The 17,913-nt window shown below is 38.8% G+C and overlaps 1 protein-coding gene across 2 annotated transcripts in view; it reads left to right on the forward strand.

The window, feature by feature from the left end:
* The first annotated feature begins 7,592 nt into the window (after nucleotides 1-7,592).
* The window catches only part of LOC113145482 (protein-serine O-palmitoleoyltransferase porcupine-like), a 30,794-nt gene continuing 20,473 nt past the window's right edge, over nucleotides 7,593-17,913 (forward strand). Inside the window, exons 1-6 of one of the 2 annotated variants that reach the window (XM_026332266.1) lie at nucleotides 7,593-7,670; nucleotides 8,341-8,483; nucleotides 8,820-9,012; nucleotides 14,883-14,926; nucleotides 16,106-16,287; nucleotides 16,817-16,947. In XM_026332266.1, coding sequence (XP_026188051.1) covers nucleotides 8,348-8,483; nucleotides 8,820-9,012; nucleotides 14,883-14,926; nucleotides 16,106-16,287; nucleotides 16,817-16,947 — 686 coding nt within the window. In that variant the 5' untranslated portion in view covers nucleotides 7,593-7,670; nucleotides 8,341-8,347. Of the gene's footprint in view, nucleotides 7,757-8,340; nucleotides 8,484-8,819; nucleotides 9,013-14,882; nucleotides 14,927-16,105; nucleotides 16,288-16,816; nucleotides 16,948-17,913 lie in introns of both variants that reach the window. The other variant, XM_026332267.1, reaches the window with a different exon arrangement.

The raw sequence follows: 17,913 nt of genomic DNA on the forward strand, positions 1-17,913 counted from the left end.
GTGATGCTAAATGTGGTGTGGGTTGCCTCAATTACACAAATTTAAATTTGGAAGGCAATAAATCTACATGTGGAAGGAGCTCAAGAAATATACATGACCGTATCTCCTTGAGGCTGGCACCCTGGGGGACGCCGGGGACACCGTCACACTCGTCACTTTAAGGAGAGGTGGCTCACGCATGCCTCGGTGACCGACTCTACCCCAAGAGAGCACCATCCTGTGGGGGCTGACGTGTTAATGTGCTTTTACATCTTATTTTAATTTACTTTATTTGATTTAAATTTATTTTATGTTAAATGTCTGTTTTTAAATGCTCTTTTCCATACTTTTAATGTAATTATATGCCTTGTAAAGCACTTTGAATTGCGTAGTGTATGAATGGTGCTATACAAATAAATTTGACTTGCCTTGCCTTACCTCTTGATAGCAGACTGTTGTCTTACTATGGGCTTGTATGTTGGTATTAGATATATTAACTTGTGTTCTGAACCACCAAGTGGGGGAAGGGCTGAAGAGCTGTATGCCTCCTTCACATTGGCATAAAGGAAATCAAGTATCTTATTTCCTTGTGTTGCACAGTCCACATACTGTTTGAAGTTGGTCAGAGTTCCCAAAATACTGATATGGTTCAAATCCCTATTAATTAGTATAAGGGCACTGGGGTGTTTTGCCTGGAGACCAGCGACAACTGTGTGGATGATGTCACATGCACTCTGTGTTGCAGCTGATGGAGGAATGTAAACAGCTCAGTGTCTGTGTAGATGCAGTCCTTCACTGTTACATGTCCAGGGTTGCACCATTTGGAGTTAACAAAAACAGTGAGACCACCACATGTCAGACTGACTTGACCTGCTCTCAGCTATAGGCCTATCTGTAAGGTGCTGACTGGGGACACATTCAGGCTTTGTCTTACTTATAATGGCTCATAAGCTGCTTTTCTAGTTTTGTGTGGTGACCAAAGGCATCCGTCACAACTTTCTGTGCAAAACCTGTACACTATTAAAAAATGTCAACCTTGGCCTTAGGCATAGGTGTCACACCTCATATTGTTTATTTGTGGCAAATATAACAGACACTTATGGTATTGAGACAGATGTTTCATTTGATGCTAAACTGTCTAAACCCAACAGAAAAAGTATCAACCTTTTGAAAAATATATAAACATAAACATGAAATATAATTACTCTCTTCATCAGTGGTGGAGTGAAAACCAAGTATGTTTATTCAAGTTCTGTACATAAGTACACTTTGAAAGTATCTGTACTATACTTAAGTATGTTGTTTTTCTGCTACTTCAACTTCACTGCATTTTACAGGTAAATATGTTTACTTAATGTTCTGTAACCTTGGTTGTTGGATCCTTTTACATCAGATCAAATGTACAAAATACTGTCATAAAATTTTTGGTCACTTTTGGGAAATTCACAAGCTCGATGGTCCCTTTATGATCCACTTGTTCTGCCTTTACACCCCCCCCAACTGTACTTTAGGTAAGCCTATCACATAATGATTATGATCCAATATAATACAAATTCATGTAAAATGCACCACTCTGTATAATTAGTCTTTTCACTTATCATATGCAGTGAACACATCACCTTTTTATAGTTTTCGTCTAAGTAGCCCCATTCCCTTCTAATTGGAGCTGCATAAATACAGGTCAAATATAAATTGCGGAAAAAAAAACATTATCATTGCGTTTCAATGAGAAATCACAGCAGTTTAATTTTGAAGACAGCAATAACGTTAGGGGGGCATTTTAGAGCATAACATCTGCCTTTTCTGATACACCCTCAAAAAGTCCCCAAAATACAGTGTAGGAGAGCTGTGCTAATGTCATGTGAAACACTTTATATTAAATGAACCCCTTATATGATTAAATGCGGCTGTAATGTTACTTGCATATTGGTTACACAAAGGAATTAACTATCCCGCTCTCATTTTTTGCTTTGAAGATAGCAATTATCTTTTCTGATACACCCTAAAAAAAGTTTGGTGGTTTATGGTTTATCTACATGTATGTCATTGTAATAAAATCACAATATAAGCAGTATTTCAGTCCTTCAACCCAAAGTTTTTCTGTTAAAAAAAAAAACTGAATCTTTTTAGTTATCATTCTTTTTCAAACCTGTTGCATTGTATGGGAACCACAAGAATAACAATGTCCCAAGTGGTATGTGTGGTCCTTAGGCTTACAGAACTGAGCAAATGCTTTGGGTACAAAATTGTAGGATCAATTCCTGATCCTGTCCACCTGTTTGTCTCTCATGATCTCACAGTTCTTATACTCACCTCCAGCCACAGACGGGTCGCCAGATTGTCTGCTTCGCCATCGACGGAAATATCGCATCTTCCCGATCAACGGAAAAATAACGAGTTGAGTACACTACTCCTTTCATCTGGAGAAGGATTAAGTTTGTTTTCTGTGGAGGGGCTATCACGCATGAAGCGTCGTTTCATCAGACAAGGCTAAAGGACTACGAAAGTAATCGAGATTCTCCTGAGTTAATTTTGGTCGATGTGGGAGTCAAGTGACTGTTTCCTCTCTCCCTCCTGTCACAAGTAAGAATTAGTTTGGAGGTGAATTTTCGTTACTTAAGTAAAGATTGTTTTTTGAGTCTCCTGCCAGATCATTGGGATTCCTGACCAGAATCATCCGAACTGTCAGATGTTGCTCTGCGGGCCATGTTCCGGTTTCTGACCATCATCTGCCCAGACCCCCTTTGAAGTTACCTGGTGCAGGCCTAGGTAGAAACCACCACCTCCCATAACCTATTCCAGAAAGCCTCTCCATCCTCCTGGTCCCTCGTCATTTCTCATTTTCTGATTTTGACCGTTGTAAATAAAGAGATTACTGAGTGCTTGAACTTTTGGTGTTCCCAGATCCTGACAGATGACCTGGCTAAAGGGGGTTCAGGCCTATGCAAAACAGCAGTGGTTCCAATAGCCATCTCCTGTGATGAAACTAAGTGTACTGCGATAAACTGTATCTAAGAACTTGTGCAGAGGCATACATACAAATTATATCAGCATACTCAAGTATGGATACAAATATTGCCTGCACAAGTTTTACTCCATTCTCAAAAGTAAGACACTGCCTATTTCTATATTTATAAAAAGCTTAATCTCATAGAATAGAATATATAACTGTCATCAGCATAAAAGTGAGCAACACTAGATTGCAGCCAGAATTGAACCTTGATACACACCTTTTGTGATTAAAAAAAAATATTACCCTTAACTATATGCAAATATTCTTTCACTAAGATCATTCTGGAGCCATATACAAGCATTGCTGTCAAAACCAAGTGATTGAAGTGGGGACAGAGCATGCCATTGGTAGATGCCACACTTGATGGAGATCTGTGCAATCAGTTTGAAGCTGGCCACTATGGTTGTTTTCCACAGTCCTTTTGAGTTCCCTATAAAGGTTCTTAGAGTCCTGTTGATGTTGTATAGCTCCAATCATTCCAGGGTCCATGTGTGAGGCATTGAGTCATTACAGTTAATCCAGGCGGTGCACAGGTTGGTCAGTCGAGTCTTACAGCAGGAGTTTCAAACTCCAGTCCTCCACGGTCACTGTCATGCTTGTTTGTTTGTTTGTTTTTGCTTCCCTTGTGTTCTTACCCATTCTTTTCTGGGCCCTGCACATTGTGAAGGAAATTTACACCTCGACAGACATCACGTCTCTCAACTCCCTGTTTGAATGCAACAGACTGTATGTTTGCTACCTCCCCGTGTGATCTGTGTGAATTCAACAAAGACTTTTGACACTGCTTTTGTACTTCATTAGGAAGCAGACGAAAAGACAGGTAGTCACATTGACACGCTAATCATATTATGTATGTTGTCATGCTGGCATGATTTACATGTCAGTAACTCTGATGTGTAAATTAATACTGCTGCAGTTCTCTGGGGTGTGGAACCTTTGTTCTACAGTTCTCTCTTATGTGTTGATTTGTTGGAGATATTCTGCTGGAGGTGTATGCATCCTTGAGACTTTGGAAATCACTCTGGTCCACAACAACAAATGCTGCAGAGAGTAACTGGCAGAAAGTGCTGATCAAAGAATGATGCTCTGAGACACACTCCTTGGTAAATCACAGCATGCAGTGAAACAAGTCTAACTTAACTATGTCTTTGTTAACCATGGTCCTTGAGGCAGAGGTGTTAGCCAGGTTCCCAGAAATACATCCATCCATCCATCCATCTTCTTCTACTTATACAGAAATACAGTGGTGAGAAAAAGTGTTGGCCCCCTTCCTGATTTCTTATTTTTTTGCATGTTTGTCACACTTTAATGTTTCAGATCATCAAACAAATTTAAATATTAGTCAAAGATAACACAAGTAAACACATCATGCAATTTTTAAATGAAGATTTTTATTATTAAGGGAAAACAAAATCCAAAGCTACATGGCCCTGTGTGAAAAAGTGTTTAGCAGCAACAACTGCAATCAAGCATTTGCAATAAACTTTCACTGAGTCTGTTACAGCGCTGTGGATGAAATTTGGCCCACTCATCTTTGCAGAATTGGTGTACTTCAGCCACATTGGAGGGTTTTCGAGCATGAACTGCCTTTTTAAGGTCATGCACAGCATTTCAATCGGGTTTAGGTTCCATCTATCACAGCGAGTCTTCCAGGTCCTGAAGCAGCAAAACAGCCCCAGACCATCACGCTATCACCACCATATTTTACTGTTGGTGTATGATGTTCTTTTTCTTAAATGCAGTGCTACTTTTACGCCAGATGTAATGGGACACACACTTTCCAAAAAGTTAAACTTTTGTCTCGTCAGTCCACAGAGTATTTTCCCAAAAGTCTTGGGGATCATCAAGATGTTTTCTGGCAAAACTGAGACAAGCCTTTATGTTCATTTTTCTCAGCAGTGGTTTTCGTCTTGGAACTCTGCCATGCAGACCATTTTCACCCAGTCTCTTACTTATGGTGGAGTCATGAACAGTGACCTCAACTGAGGCAAGTGAGGCCTGCAGTTCTTTGGATGTTGTTGTGGGGTCTTTTGTGACCTCATGGATGAGTCGTCGCTGTGCTCTTGGGGTAATTTTGGTCGACCAGCCACTCCTGGGGAGGTTCTCCACTGTTCCATGTTTTCGCCATTTGTAGATAATGGCTCTCTCTGTGGTTCGCTAAAGTTCCAAGCTTTAGAAATGGCTTTATATACTTTTTCAGACTGATAGATCTCAATTACTTTCTTTCTCATTTGTTTTTGAATTTCTTTGGATCTCGGCATGATGTCTAGCCAGAGGATCTTTTGGTCTACTTCACTTTGTCAGGCAGGTCCTATTTAAGCGACTTCATCCTAACTGGATGCTTTTGGACTGTGGGAGGAAACCAGAACATGCAAACTCCACACAGAAAGGCTGGGATGCGAACCCAGGACCTTCTTGCTGTGAGGCAACAGTGCTAAACACTCAACCACCATGCTACCTGTGCCCTAAATCCTGATTGAAAATCTTCAAATTTATTCCTGTGTAAGTGGTCTGATAGCTGCTTAGCAACAGCTTTTTCAAGGAATTTAGAAATAAATGGTAGGTTGGATATTGGTCTATAATTAGCCAAGACTTCTGGATCAAGACTAGGCTTTTTGAGTACGGGTGGGATTACTGCAGTCTTAAAGGCCTGTGGTACGTAGCCTGACACTAGAGATAAATTTACTAAGTCTAATAAAGATGAGTTCATTAATGGCAGGGTGTCTTTAAGCAGTCTAGTCGGGATGGGGTCTAAGAAACACGATGATTTAGATGAAGCAGCTGCTGACTCAGAGTCATCACTGCTGAGAGCTAAGGGAACACTGGGCTCAACTGAGCTGTGACTTTTTGTTAGCCTGGCTACAGTGCTGAAAAGAAACTTGGGATTGTTTTTATTTTCCTCTATTAGTGATGAATAGTATGCAGTGCAATATGTAAATTATACCATGGGGCTAATCTCCTCTGGTTTACTAACTTCTTTTTCAGAGGGCCCACAGTTTCAAGCGTTTCACGCAGTGAGGCTACAGCACTATCAACAATATAACCAGTTTGGTAGGGAGTGGGATTGAGGCAGCTGCCCTCCACTGTGTTCGTATTTGGCATAGATGTAAATAAAGATGGAATCATTTTCTTAAATTTATTAATAGCGTAGTCAGATAAACATCTGCTGTAGTGGAATTTTCTTCCAAACGCTGCATGATCCATCATCTTAAATTCAAAAGTTATTAAAGAATGATCTGACAAAACAGGATTTTGGGGAAAAACTACTAAATGTTCAATTTCGATGCCATAGGTCAGAACAAGATCAAGGGTGTGATTGAAACAGTGAGTGGGTTTATTAACTGTAAGGGACCCAAGCCGGCACAGACGAGGACACAGGCAAAAATATCCCCAAAAAATGTGTTTTTATTTCCCCAAAAGACATAGACAAAATAACTTAACTTTATAATCATAATATGAGCTCTTAAAACAGGTCAAAGAACCCAAACTGAACTCAGGCTAAATCAACTTAGAAAAATGACACCACTGTGCAAACTAATTAAAAACAACACTGACCCACAGACTGAACACAGAAGGAGATATATATAGTGGCTGATCAGACCACTTAACACACACAGGGGGATAACAAAGAAACAAACTACCAATAAACTACAAATACCAAATAAATATTAAATTAATCTTAATTCTAATATCACAAATGAAATATTAACCCAACAAATATCTGAAACCTCTAACATAACTTGTACAAATAAACAAAACCTCCAAAACAAATTTCCCAACTTCCCCTACAAGGTGGCCAGCACTTAGTACAGTCGAATTGGCCACTTCCTCTATTTAAGTGTTCTATTTCCTGGTGTACATCCTTTGCCTGAGGCCTGGTAGAACGTCCCTCCAGGAGCAGCACTAACCACCATCGGCATCCCAGCACTGGTAACTCAAAAAAATAATCATTAGAAAATATACTTAAAGAGTAACTAAATTAGAGTGACTATACAAAAAATTTCCTACCTGTGCGCTACAGATAGAAGACAGTGTATTTTCCACATGCAAAATAAATATACTGTGAAACAAAATGTGTGCTTTATTTGTATAATCGGTAAACTAATGTTTAAAGTAAACTGAAACTAACTTAAACTAAAGAAACTCAGATGTGTAGTGCTTAAGGATCACTGACATTAGTCTCAGCTGTGGGTGGCCACAGGTGTGGCCATCACATTAACATTTTGAGTGAAACCGATTGAATCTAATATTGAATTAAATGCAGTGCTGAGACTGTTATTTTCAACATCTACATGAATGTTAAAATCTCCCCCTATAATAACTTTATCTGATCTAAGCACTAAATCAGACTGAAAGTCAGGGAATTCAGTTAAAAACTCTGAGTATTTTATATGATTTATATGATTGTATTGTGGCGATAATAAGTAGGCCATGTATTTGAAAATCTTTTGTACAGTGTTTGAGCTTAAATAAAGTTGTTGGGTAAAAAAGGTTTAACAGGTAGGATTTCATTTTGATCCATACTCCCCACCCCGGAAGCACAAGGTGGCGGTAATGCATCTATTGTGCTGATTGCCTACTACTGTTAAAATAAAGGACGAAGAAGAAGAAGAAGACGGAGAAGAAAAAAGGAGGAGGAAGTAGCAGAAGAAGAAAGAACGCAGCAGCGGTAAAAACGGTTAGTCAATAGTCTGTTACGGTAAAGTTCAGTTCTTTGAGCTTTTGTTGGGCACCGTGGTCTGCACTTGTTTTTCTGCAGCTCAGGTTAGCTTCATAATAAAAACATACAGTAGCTTATCCTGCGCTTTTAAACCACAGTTAAAGCAGAAACCATAGGGTCTTCCACGCTTGTCTGAACTACAGTGAACTTGATTAGCCTTAGTTAATGTAGTTAATGTAATGTAACCTCTGTGCTGGCGTTTATGAGTTTAAAAAGTCAGTTTTTAACTAAATTTAGTTTCAGTGATAAGTAAAAAATAGAGAAGTCTGCAAGTGGATTCTTTAAGAGCTTTTCCAAAACTGCAACTTTCCTCCAGTCCTCGTACTAATCTGCTTACTTTAAATCAAATTTATGTGACGTTATCCTCTGCTTTAATTAGCTGGACAAATCTAACTACAAAATGCACTCGTATAAGAGCAGATCATTCAAGTACAGCAAAAATAAAGCGAAACTTTAGATGGGAAAAGAGTGGTGGAAATATCATTTAATTGGTTATAATTCATATACGTTTTTGTATACACTGATTTGCCTGTAGTTTTGAGTCAGATTGCTTAATTTGTTTTGTTCATTGCTTGTTTTTGTTTGCTTGTTTGTTTGTGTGTGTGTGTGCGGACATATCCATGCACAGCTGCAGGATGGACATATACAGTAGACTGGCAGTATGGCAGCAGCTGGCCGAGAGCTGTGGTGCCAGTACAGTCCAGCAGGGCTTACAGCAGATCTGGAGACTGCTGCTACTTTGCCTGATCTGCAGACTCTGCTTCAGACTGGGTGAGCTGGACAGACTGCATATCAGCAAAAAGGAGCCTTCATAGGAAGACTTTTCTTAATAATTTTTTATATTGATGTAGTAGAAATGACAGACTATAATGAGGTTCTTTAATTTCAACACCATACCTATTTAAAGTTGTACATTGCTGCTTTTCTGCCTTGTCCTATGAATGGACCATAAAATTGAGGAAAAAGGTTCTACATTTGTATAAAATAAGCATAAATTCAGCCATTTTTATGTGATGAAAAATATTGTAATATGGCTCAGATTTAAGCCTTACTAGGGGAACAAGAGGCTGCATGACTTCAAAGTATTTCCCTGCTTGTGTTTCTCAGGAGATGTATCCATTGTGAAGCATGCAGTGTCAGTGTTGACTGGGATGTACAGCCTCTTTCTGTTCTTTGAGCTGCACATGCTGTGGGTGCTATTGCTCAGTGTGCTCTGTTACCTTGTTCTGGTCCTCAGTCGACACTCCAGCAGCAGAGGCCTCTTCCTTTCAGTCATCATCCTCATCTACCTCCTCATTGGGTGAGAAAATGTGGTTTTCTGCTGTGGCCTAGGAGGTAGAACAGGTTGGCTACCAAGCGTAGAGATAGCGGTTCAGTTCCCAACTCCTCTGCAGTGTTTCCCCTGTCATCCATTTGGCCAGGTGGCCCGCCAACACAATGTGCCAGCCTCCCAAAAGAAAGGCACAAAGGTGGGCGTGTCTCATATGCGTTGAACTGTCCTGTGCTGCTATTCTAGAAGGTTATGTTTTACATATGAGCAGTTCACTTTTATGAAATTATAGAGAGGCAATATTTTACAATAACAATATTTTAGTGGTCGTTTGTTGGGAATTTGCACATGTGCAGCTCTACCAGACACAGAGACATGACTGAGTGCTTCTTAAGATTCATAAAAGTCCAGAAGATACCAGTTCCTTTATATTCCTGTGTGGAGAAAGCATCATTAGAGTTCCAAACTGAAACGTGTGTTTTCCAGTCTATTTAAAAAAAAAAAAAAAAAGTATGCATGAATGTATTTATTTTCCTTTCCATGACAATTAAAAACAATGAAGTGCAGGTGCGCTTGGCCTGCCAGATTGGCTTGGGGCGCGTACACGTGACGTTACGTACTATCTTGTTACACAGACGCAAAGATTACCTGATGTGACTCCCTCCTGGTGCGAAACAGACTAAAACAATTATTGAAAGCTCCAATGTGGGGAAATGTAAGTTTGCGGACTCCTGGTTGTGAAATGACAAAGGTTAAACAATGGCTGAAGCCTGTCACTGAGAACAACCGGGAGGCGTACTGTACATATTGTAAAAAGAAGATTAGCATAGCCTTGACAGGCATCAATGCTGTCAAGTCCCATATGTACAGTGCTAGCCAGTCTCTCAACCAGTCAACAAATAAGCAGCTCGACGTCCACGTTCATTTTGGGGAGGATGACCAGTCCAGGTTTATGGGCTAACAATTCCTGGGACATGAAACAGCTGTTGCCACCTGCTGTCACCTGTTGCACAACATTAAAGTAAGTGTATCTACCAGTATAATTCATTATTTTTCTGTGTGTGTGTGTTTGTGTCTGAGGTTTTTGTTTTAACATGTAAAGCACTTTGTGCTGCATTTTTATTCGAAAAGGGCTTTATAAATAAAATTTTATTTAATTTGAATGCCTGCGTATTTCAAAATAAATATTCAACGCATGTTGCCATTAATAATCTTATTGCCATGTTTATTCACAGGAATGTGTAGCAAAACAGAGTATTACGTAGCTAGTCTCCATCAGTATGGACAGCCTCAATGTCGACTTGAAGTTGGGAGACCTTCTCCAGAAGGAGCATGCAGAGCTGTATGGAGCTCAACTGATCAAGGTTGGATGCTGTGGGCTTCACACCCTCCACAATGCAGTGAAGGCAGGCTTTACTAACTGACAGCTGGACAAGCTCCTTTGGGCACTCCACTTCCTCTTCCACAATGTTCCTGCTAGTAGGGAGGACTTCACTGCATTGACTGGGTCCACCTGCTTTCCGCCACCATTCTGTGGCCACAGATGGGTTGAAAATCTCCCTATGGCAGAGAGGGCAGTTCAAGTTTGGCCAGTTATTATAAAGGTACTATGTTTTACCCATTTACCTACTCATCAATTTTTCATAGCGCTACGTTTCTTATAATGTACTATTTTTCTATGCACGTAACTGCTTTTTTGCTTCCCCATGGAAAACCCATATAAAGTGCTTTGAGTTTCAGACTATGTAAATAAAATTTGATTTGATTATGCAGTACGTGGATGCTGTCAAGCAAAAGAAGCTCCCTCATCTGGCTCTTACGACACCATTGAGGTGGCACAAGCTCCTCCTCGCATCATTGAGATCCAGTTCTTCCTAGCCATATCTGGGGCCTTCAATCGCTTTCTGACCAAATACCAGACCAATGATTCAGTTTTGCCTTTCTTGGCCAAGATCTGAGCCAGCTGATAAATGTAACGATTACACTAAGGGTCAACTGAATATGATTAATCAATATTAATAGTTCTGCCACTGATTGCTTGCCATATCCTCATAAGTCTACTGAGGCCTTTTGTGAAGAGGGAGCTCCTGCAGGACCTCACTCTCCTGCAGCTGACCAAAGTCGATGTGGCTGGTGAGGCAAACTGGGTCTCAGTTATAAATGCTGTATAGGTCTCCGTACTGAATCTGCCGTAAGGGTAATAGTGATATATTATCTTTGTAGGAATGTATGCATGGATTTTTGCACTGTATACTAACCCAGCCAGTTAATGTTAATAAATTGACCAGTTTATTGTACTGTACAATGATAATAGCAGTTAGTGCATGTAGTTTCAAATAGATATGTATTGGAACTCTATTTCTAAAGTTCAAAGGGCAATCAGTTAAGAGGAGGCCTCTCAGGTGGTAGGAAAAATATAGAATAAGGAGAGTAGAAGTGGATAGGTCACTGTATGCCCTCTAATATTGGCCTTCCTCTTTATTTATTTTTATGTACCTACTTCCATCTGTTGAAATTCTGCAAGACAGTTTAATTTCTGTGCATTCTCCTGTTAGTGTGAAAGTGTCTAAGCTTCCAAATGATAACAGATGAAATCATTTTAAAGAAAGATCCGTTACACTGCTTATCTAAAGGTTGAGTCATGGCAACTGGACTTTCAGTTTTTTAAGTCGAAATGTTTCACTGCCCATCCAAGTGGCTTCATCAGTCTGAGAAAAAGCTGGACTGGAACCTCCAATTTTATCTTCCAGGTTGGTTTCACTCCACATTTCAACTTAGTCCAGTTGCCACGACTCAACCTTTAGATAACTTCCCCTGGATGATTGAGAATCTTCAGACATTACACTGCTTACACCTTTATGTCTGCAGATGATGTGAGTCATGTATTTGTCAAGTGAATGATAACCTCAATGTCTGGAATGAAATTGAAGACAGTAATGATTTAATTCCCCCCACTGCAGGTGATGTGATCGTCCTACGGTTTGAGAGCTTTCTCACTGCTGAGGCTAGAGATGAGCATTTCCTCTCCTTTCAGCCACTGCAGCAGCAGATTCATGTGTTCCTGAACTCAGCAAGTCATACCCTGAGGTGTCAAGCTTCTAATTCTCTCCCATGAACAAGCCATAGTACAGAGAGGATTCTTGGTCAACAAGGAGGTCGAAGTCTGCAACATCCTTGAAGAGTCAGTGGAGGCTGTGAGGTTGATCTGTGACAAGGTCAGTGTTTGTGGGGGCGTTCTACAGGTACCCCTGGTACCACAAATGAACTGAGGCACATTATTTATATTATTCACCACGTTGTCCTTGTGAATAGATGAGTCAGTGTTATTTGTTGTGGCCAAAGATATATTTTAATAAACATTGGCTTTGGTTTAAGTTATTCTTTCAAGCTTTGTTCCTTCCCAGCTTGTGTGTGTTGTATGGTTGGTGCTCTATAAATTTAATTAAAGTCTTTTGTGTCCACGGCCATAAGACTAATTCCACAATATAAACAATAGTGCGCACACACACACACACACACACACACACACAACCCCCCCCCCAAATAAGTAATTACTTTATTTTTCTACATACAAGATAATTAATTACTATTAATATAATTTAAATAATCTCAAATTTAATAACTTTGAATAACTGCTGTAACAATTGAATTTCCCCTTGGGGGTTAATAAAGTACTTCTTAATTGCAAACTTCAACTGTTCATTAAGTTAAAGGTGTGTTGCTGATTACAGCTTGAAGTGGCAATGAGGTTTTAAAATATTCTGAGGTCTTCAAAAAGTTTTAAAAAGGTATTGAAATTAACTTCAGGATTTCTTCACATATCCTGATTCTGCTCCCACTATAGAAGCAGTAAATACAAGGGATGTCAGCTACTGCAAAAAGAAGTGCATACTGACATTTGCACATTCTGTAGAGAAACAAACTTTTCCTTGGTAAATGGGCTGAGTGATCAGATGAAAGAGGCTACAGAGAGCAAGTGAAATTTTAGCTGAAGATGTAGTACGGTGAAAATCTCAACACAGGCCAGGTACAGTAACTCCATTTTACATTTCTCTGACTTTGGCATTTGACTTTGGTGACTAAGTCTATTAAAATAGCAACTACATGTTGTTAGCTAGAATTAATGTTACTAGACTACGTGTCTCTACAGGTTATGGTGGCTAGCAAGACTAGCTAATGTTGGACTAGTAATTTTCATGCATGTTATATGGGGTATTTTTATGATACTGTTGATGCTCTTAAGTGCTTAAAGTATGTAAGAACCTATTAATTTTATTTTGCATACTTGGATAAAAGTGGGTTTGTTTTTTACCCATTTCCTTGACCTGAAAACTCTGGAAGATGGGAAAACTCACAGTTACTGTATTGTTGCCATCAAGGTTGTATTACAGAAGTAGCAGGACAGAGGTAATAATGGTAATAACAGATGGAATTTATTGTGACATTTGGTTGATTGTTTGAAATGTATTGTCAAGTACTGCTCAGGTTTGTTTGCGTAGTAATCTGAGTTTCAGTCTCTAAATGTTCATATTTAACAAAGGAAACAAAATGACACTGCCAACATTATATTTACGCCTTCAACCTTCAAAACTGTTTGGGGCAGCACTGGTAATCCCTGTACCCAGGAAATTGGGAGAGAGATTTCTCAACCTTGAGCGGGGTAAGTGAAATTTAACTTTCTGCATTACATATACAGTATCTTGGATCAAATACCAAATTTTACATCAAATAACAAAGATCAAGTATACTTAACTTAAACCAGTGTTTTTCATATCTGTCAGGTCAATACAGACAAAAGGGAGCATCTGGCTGCATGTCTTCAAACATCAATAAATGGACCGGTGCCAGAGGCATTTCTATATGTGCAGTAGTTCTTACAAAATCCCAGGGAGATTGAGTGCTCTAACAAACAGTGCTGTCTTTGTGCATCAAAGAACGTTGTTTTTGTTTTTTATATACATCTTCACATATTGGGAGATGGAGGGGAGAGTTAGTAGGTTGGAGCTGTATAATGTCAAATTAATATAGAAATAAAATAAATTACTACATACAAAACAAATAAAATTTGTGTTGTATGTAGTAGAGCATTTTTGTGCCAGCAGGTGATGCTGGCCTTTTCCACAGGCGACCACAGCAAATATGTTTCAGATCTGTGGGAAACACTGCTCTTGCCATGCTACTTGGAGTTTATGGCACAAAGGAAGCTTCTTCCCTCAGGCCATCCAACTCTTAAACTCATAGCTCTCCACCATTCCCTCCTACCACCTGCACTATGCACTATGTCACTGGCACCTTTTGCTCTTTGCACACCACCTAGTTCCCCTTACATTCTGTCTTCAGGTTATCTGTGCATTTTTTTTTTTTAGTTTTTTATAGCATTTGTTTCTGTAGCATTTATGTTTACTGTTTTTACCCCTTGTAGCATTTGTATCTATGTCTGTTTGCACTGGAGTACACCCCCTGTACCTAAACAAATTCCTTGTGTGTGTGTGTGCTCACACACTTGGCAATAAAGCTCATTCTGATTCTGATTCTGATGATCACTCTGTTCACTATTTATCTATTAAACATATCAGTGACTTTTTTTCCCTAAGTACAGACCATTTTGTTTACCTGTCTGTTTCTAGTGGACCCAGGTTGGTTAGTCCTTAGCTATAGGGCTATGTACTTGCTAGCAGTGACATTGATATATTTGTGCTGAGATTGTACCAATGCATTGCTTGTTGAATTATTGTACAGTCAAGAGCTATACTTTTTGAGCTATACAGTTTTGCATAAAACTGGCTTTTACAGTTTTATGCAAATCTGTCAATTAAAAAATAGTTCTGCAAAACATCTGATTTTCACACCAGTTTTTGGTATCAAATTGAAGTCTTATTGTTTTTCTCTCTTCATTTTAGAGAGTGGCATTTAATTGACATGGTGACCTGGCATAAAATAAGAGGTAACTATTGCATCATCATACTGTGTAATTGTTCTGACTTGAAATTTGTTTTCAATGATAAAGCAGTTTTACCAGAACTACTGTTATGTGTCTGGGATACAGTACCTGTTGAGACTATTGACACCTTCCTATTCATTTTTGTTTCTAATGTATTCCACACTATAGATTAATGCATCAAAAGTATGAAATACTATATGTGGCGCTATGTAGTGAGCACAAAAAACATGTAAAAAAAAAAGGTAATAGTAATAGCAATATATAGTCACTGTTTTCTTGATGATAGATTTGAACACTATTGCCAGTCTCTTAAGTAGCTAGTCATCTGGCTTTTATTTAAAAGCTATACCTTGTCAAATGTTGGTTCAAATTTTTTTTTTTGCCTTCTTGATATGTCTGTATGCAACAAATAGTTCTATATGCCTGGTAAAGAGAATAAAAGAAAGAGAATCGACAGTCTGTCAATAATTTAAGACATAGGGGTTGTTAAATTCAGAAAATTTCAATAACTTTGAAGTTCAGTTACAAAAATGATCTAACAGTATGACAAAACAGATTTTCATAAGGGACCACCCTAAGAAGGGAGCACTAAGTGTTAGCTCTGCTACAAGGGATATGTTTTTTTAGAGTTACCAGCCTTAAAACTAACAGAATGTCAGATTAGAGCACATGTCTTTGAGACATAGAGGAAGTGAATGGATAAGGTCTGCATGTGTGGTTCCTGCTACTTAGAGGAGGATATGAGATGGTGTGGGCATGCATTGCTAATGATGCTGTTGGTGATTGTGTACGTGTTGCTTGATTTTGCTCGACAAGTCCACCTCTTAGCTGTACCTTATTTAAACCATTTATCTTTACATAGATGGCCGAAATATGGCATATGTGTCTGGCAAAGCAGTGAAGGTGGCAAATTTGCAGAAGCAAAAGTTAAAGCCACATGACATCAGAATATTCCATGTTAGAAAGCTTTTACAAACATCAGGTGATGAGAAATTTTAACTCTGGAAAAATGCCTGAAAAGACCTCCACTCATCCTTAAATGCAGCATACTTTATGCTAGTTTGTCAGATTAAAAACAGCCATTCTCGGTGCTGTTACAACAAAAAGAAAATAGCAAATTCTACCTTTTCAATCTGATTTACTAAGATCCCTGCTCAGTAATGTCCTTTATGTGTGTTTCAGGCTCTCAGATGGTGGTAGCCATGAAGGCCATATCTCTGGCCTTTGACCTGGATAGAGGAGCAGTGGGCAGTCTGCCCTCTGCAGCTGAGTTCCTGGGTTATGTACTTTTTGTGGGCACTGTTGTCTTTGGTCCTTGGATCAGTTTCGCAAGTTATAAAAATGCCACTGAAAGCAGACAACTGGTGAGTAGTTGATATTCTCAGCTTTCTCTATATATCTTATTCTCATAAATTTTCTGTACTATAGGTTGCATTGAATATTAGATGCTTTTACCAAAATTTAATAGGCACAACAACAATCAGAAGTTCATTACAAAATTTATTGAACTCTTCATGGTCTGTGTCAAGTAAACATATCTGGCAACTTCGGTAAGAAGGTGAAGCGGCATGTCCTCCTCCTCTCTGGGGTTGCCTGAATGCCAACACTTACTACAAACTTTGTTTCAGTTGTATATTTTCTTACTTGCAGCTTGAGGTCCACTGTATAGTTCTTGCTAGTCATTATAGTTTAGCAAGAACATAAGCATTTTTGCTTTTTCGGCGGGACTTCAATTGAGTCAAGAGTACCATCTGATGCTAGTGACTACTGTCAGGCACTAAGTTGCTTTGCTATATAAGTCGCATGACAAACCAGAGACCTAAAAAAAAGTGCAACTTATAGTCCAATACGGTAGTAGGTATGTTCTGCTAATGAGGTGATTTGTTTTTTCAGAGCTGGTTGTGGCTACAGAGTTCCTCTGTCAGCCTCCTGAAGAGTCAGATTTGTCTGCTGGTCTCAGCCTGCATTGCCCCTTACCTCTTCCTTGTATTTATCCCCATCCATGGAAACACAGTCACTGAGAAGTAAGAGAAATGTTCACATGAATCTTTGTCTCTGTGTAAACTACACACCTTCTACACACCTACACACCCAACAATAACACACACACACACACACACACACACATGCATGTACGCACACACACACACACACACACACAAACCCCCCCAAATAAATAATTAGTTAATTACTTTACTTTATTAATTACTTTATGAATTACTATTAATCAATATAATTTAAATAATCTCAAATTTAATAACTGCTGTAACAACTGTATTTCTCCTTGGGGATTAATAAAGTACTTCTTCTTCTACACAGCAGCTTTTATATTACACTAGTTTTACAATGTCCTGTTTGGCTTTATTGCCATCCTTTAGAGATACATTTGAAAATAAGTAAGGCTTCTTTTATGTGTTTTCACACCTTTTTTTTCTTCCTCTTTTTTACGGCAGTTTTTGGAATTTTACTCATTTAAAGTAATAATGGAAAGCTTGCTTATTTTAGTGGTTTTAGACATAATATAGGTTACTACAGACTTGGATAGGACTGTTTCTTGTATACCAACCTTTGCAGAACACTGTTGGTCTGTGAACTGTTGGTCTCATATTCAAGTATAAGGTATAAACTAGATAAACACTAAGTATAGGCACTATGTAGAGAGGAAATAATAAAAACAAAAATGTAATAAAGAAATACAAATATAGGCTATGTACAGTTGTAATGCTAGGTAAGTGTGCAGTATTTGCTTATGTGCAAAGTAACCAATGTGCAATATGCAAGAATAAAAACAACAGGTTATTAAAAATAGCAGCAGTAACAATGACAATCTGAGGAGAACCACATGGTAAAATAAATTGTTAGTTTTTGTGCAGCATCCAGGTTTGAAATTTTTTTTGACTAATTTACTGTTTGTGGATGTTTTTGCCCCATTGACTGAGGACCTGTTGGGCCAGTATGCATACTGCAGGTGATCCAATGCGTCTGGCATA

This window comes from Mastacembelus armatus, chromosome 7 (genome assembly GCF_900324485.2).
Source record: "Mastacembelus armatus chromosome 7, fMasArm1.2, whole genome shotgun sequence".
NCBI lineage: Eukaryota > Metazoa > Chordata > Actinopteri > Synbranchiformes > Mastacembelidae > Mastacembelus > Mastacembelus armatus.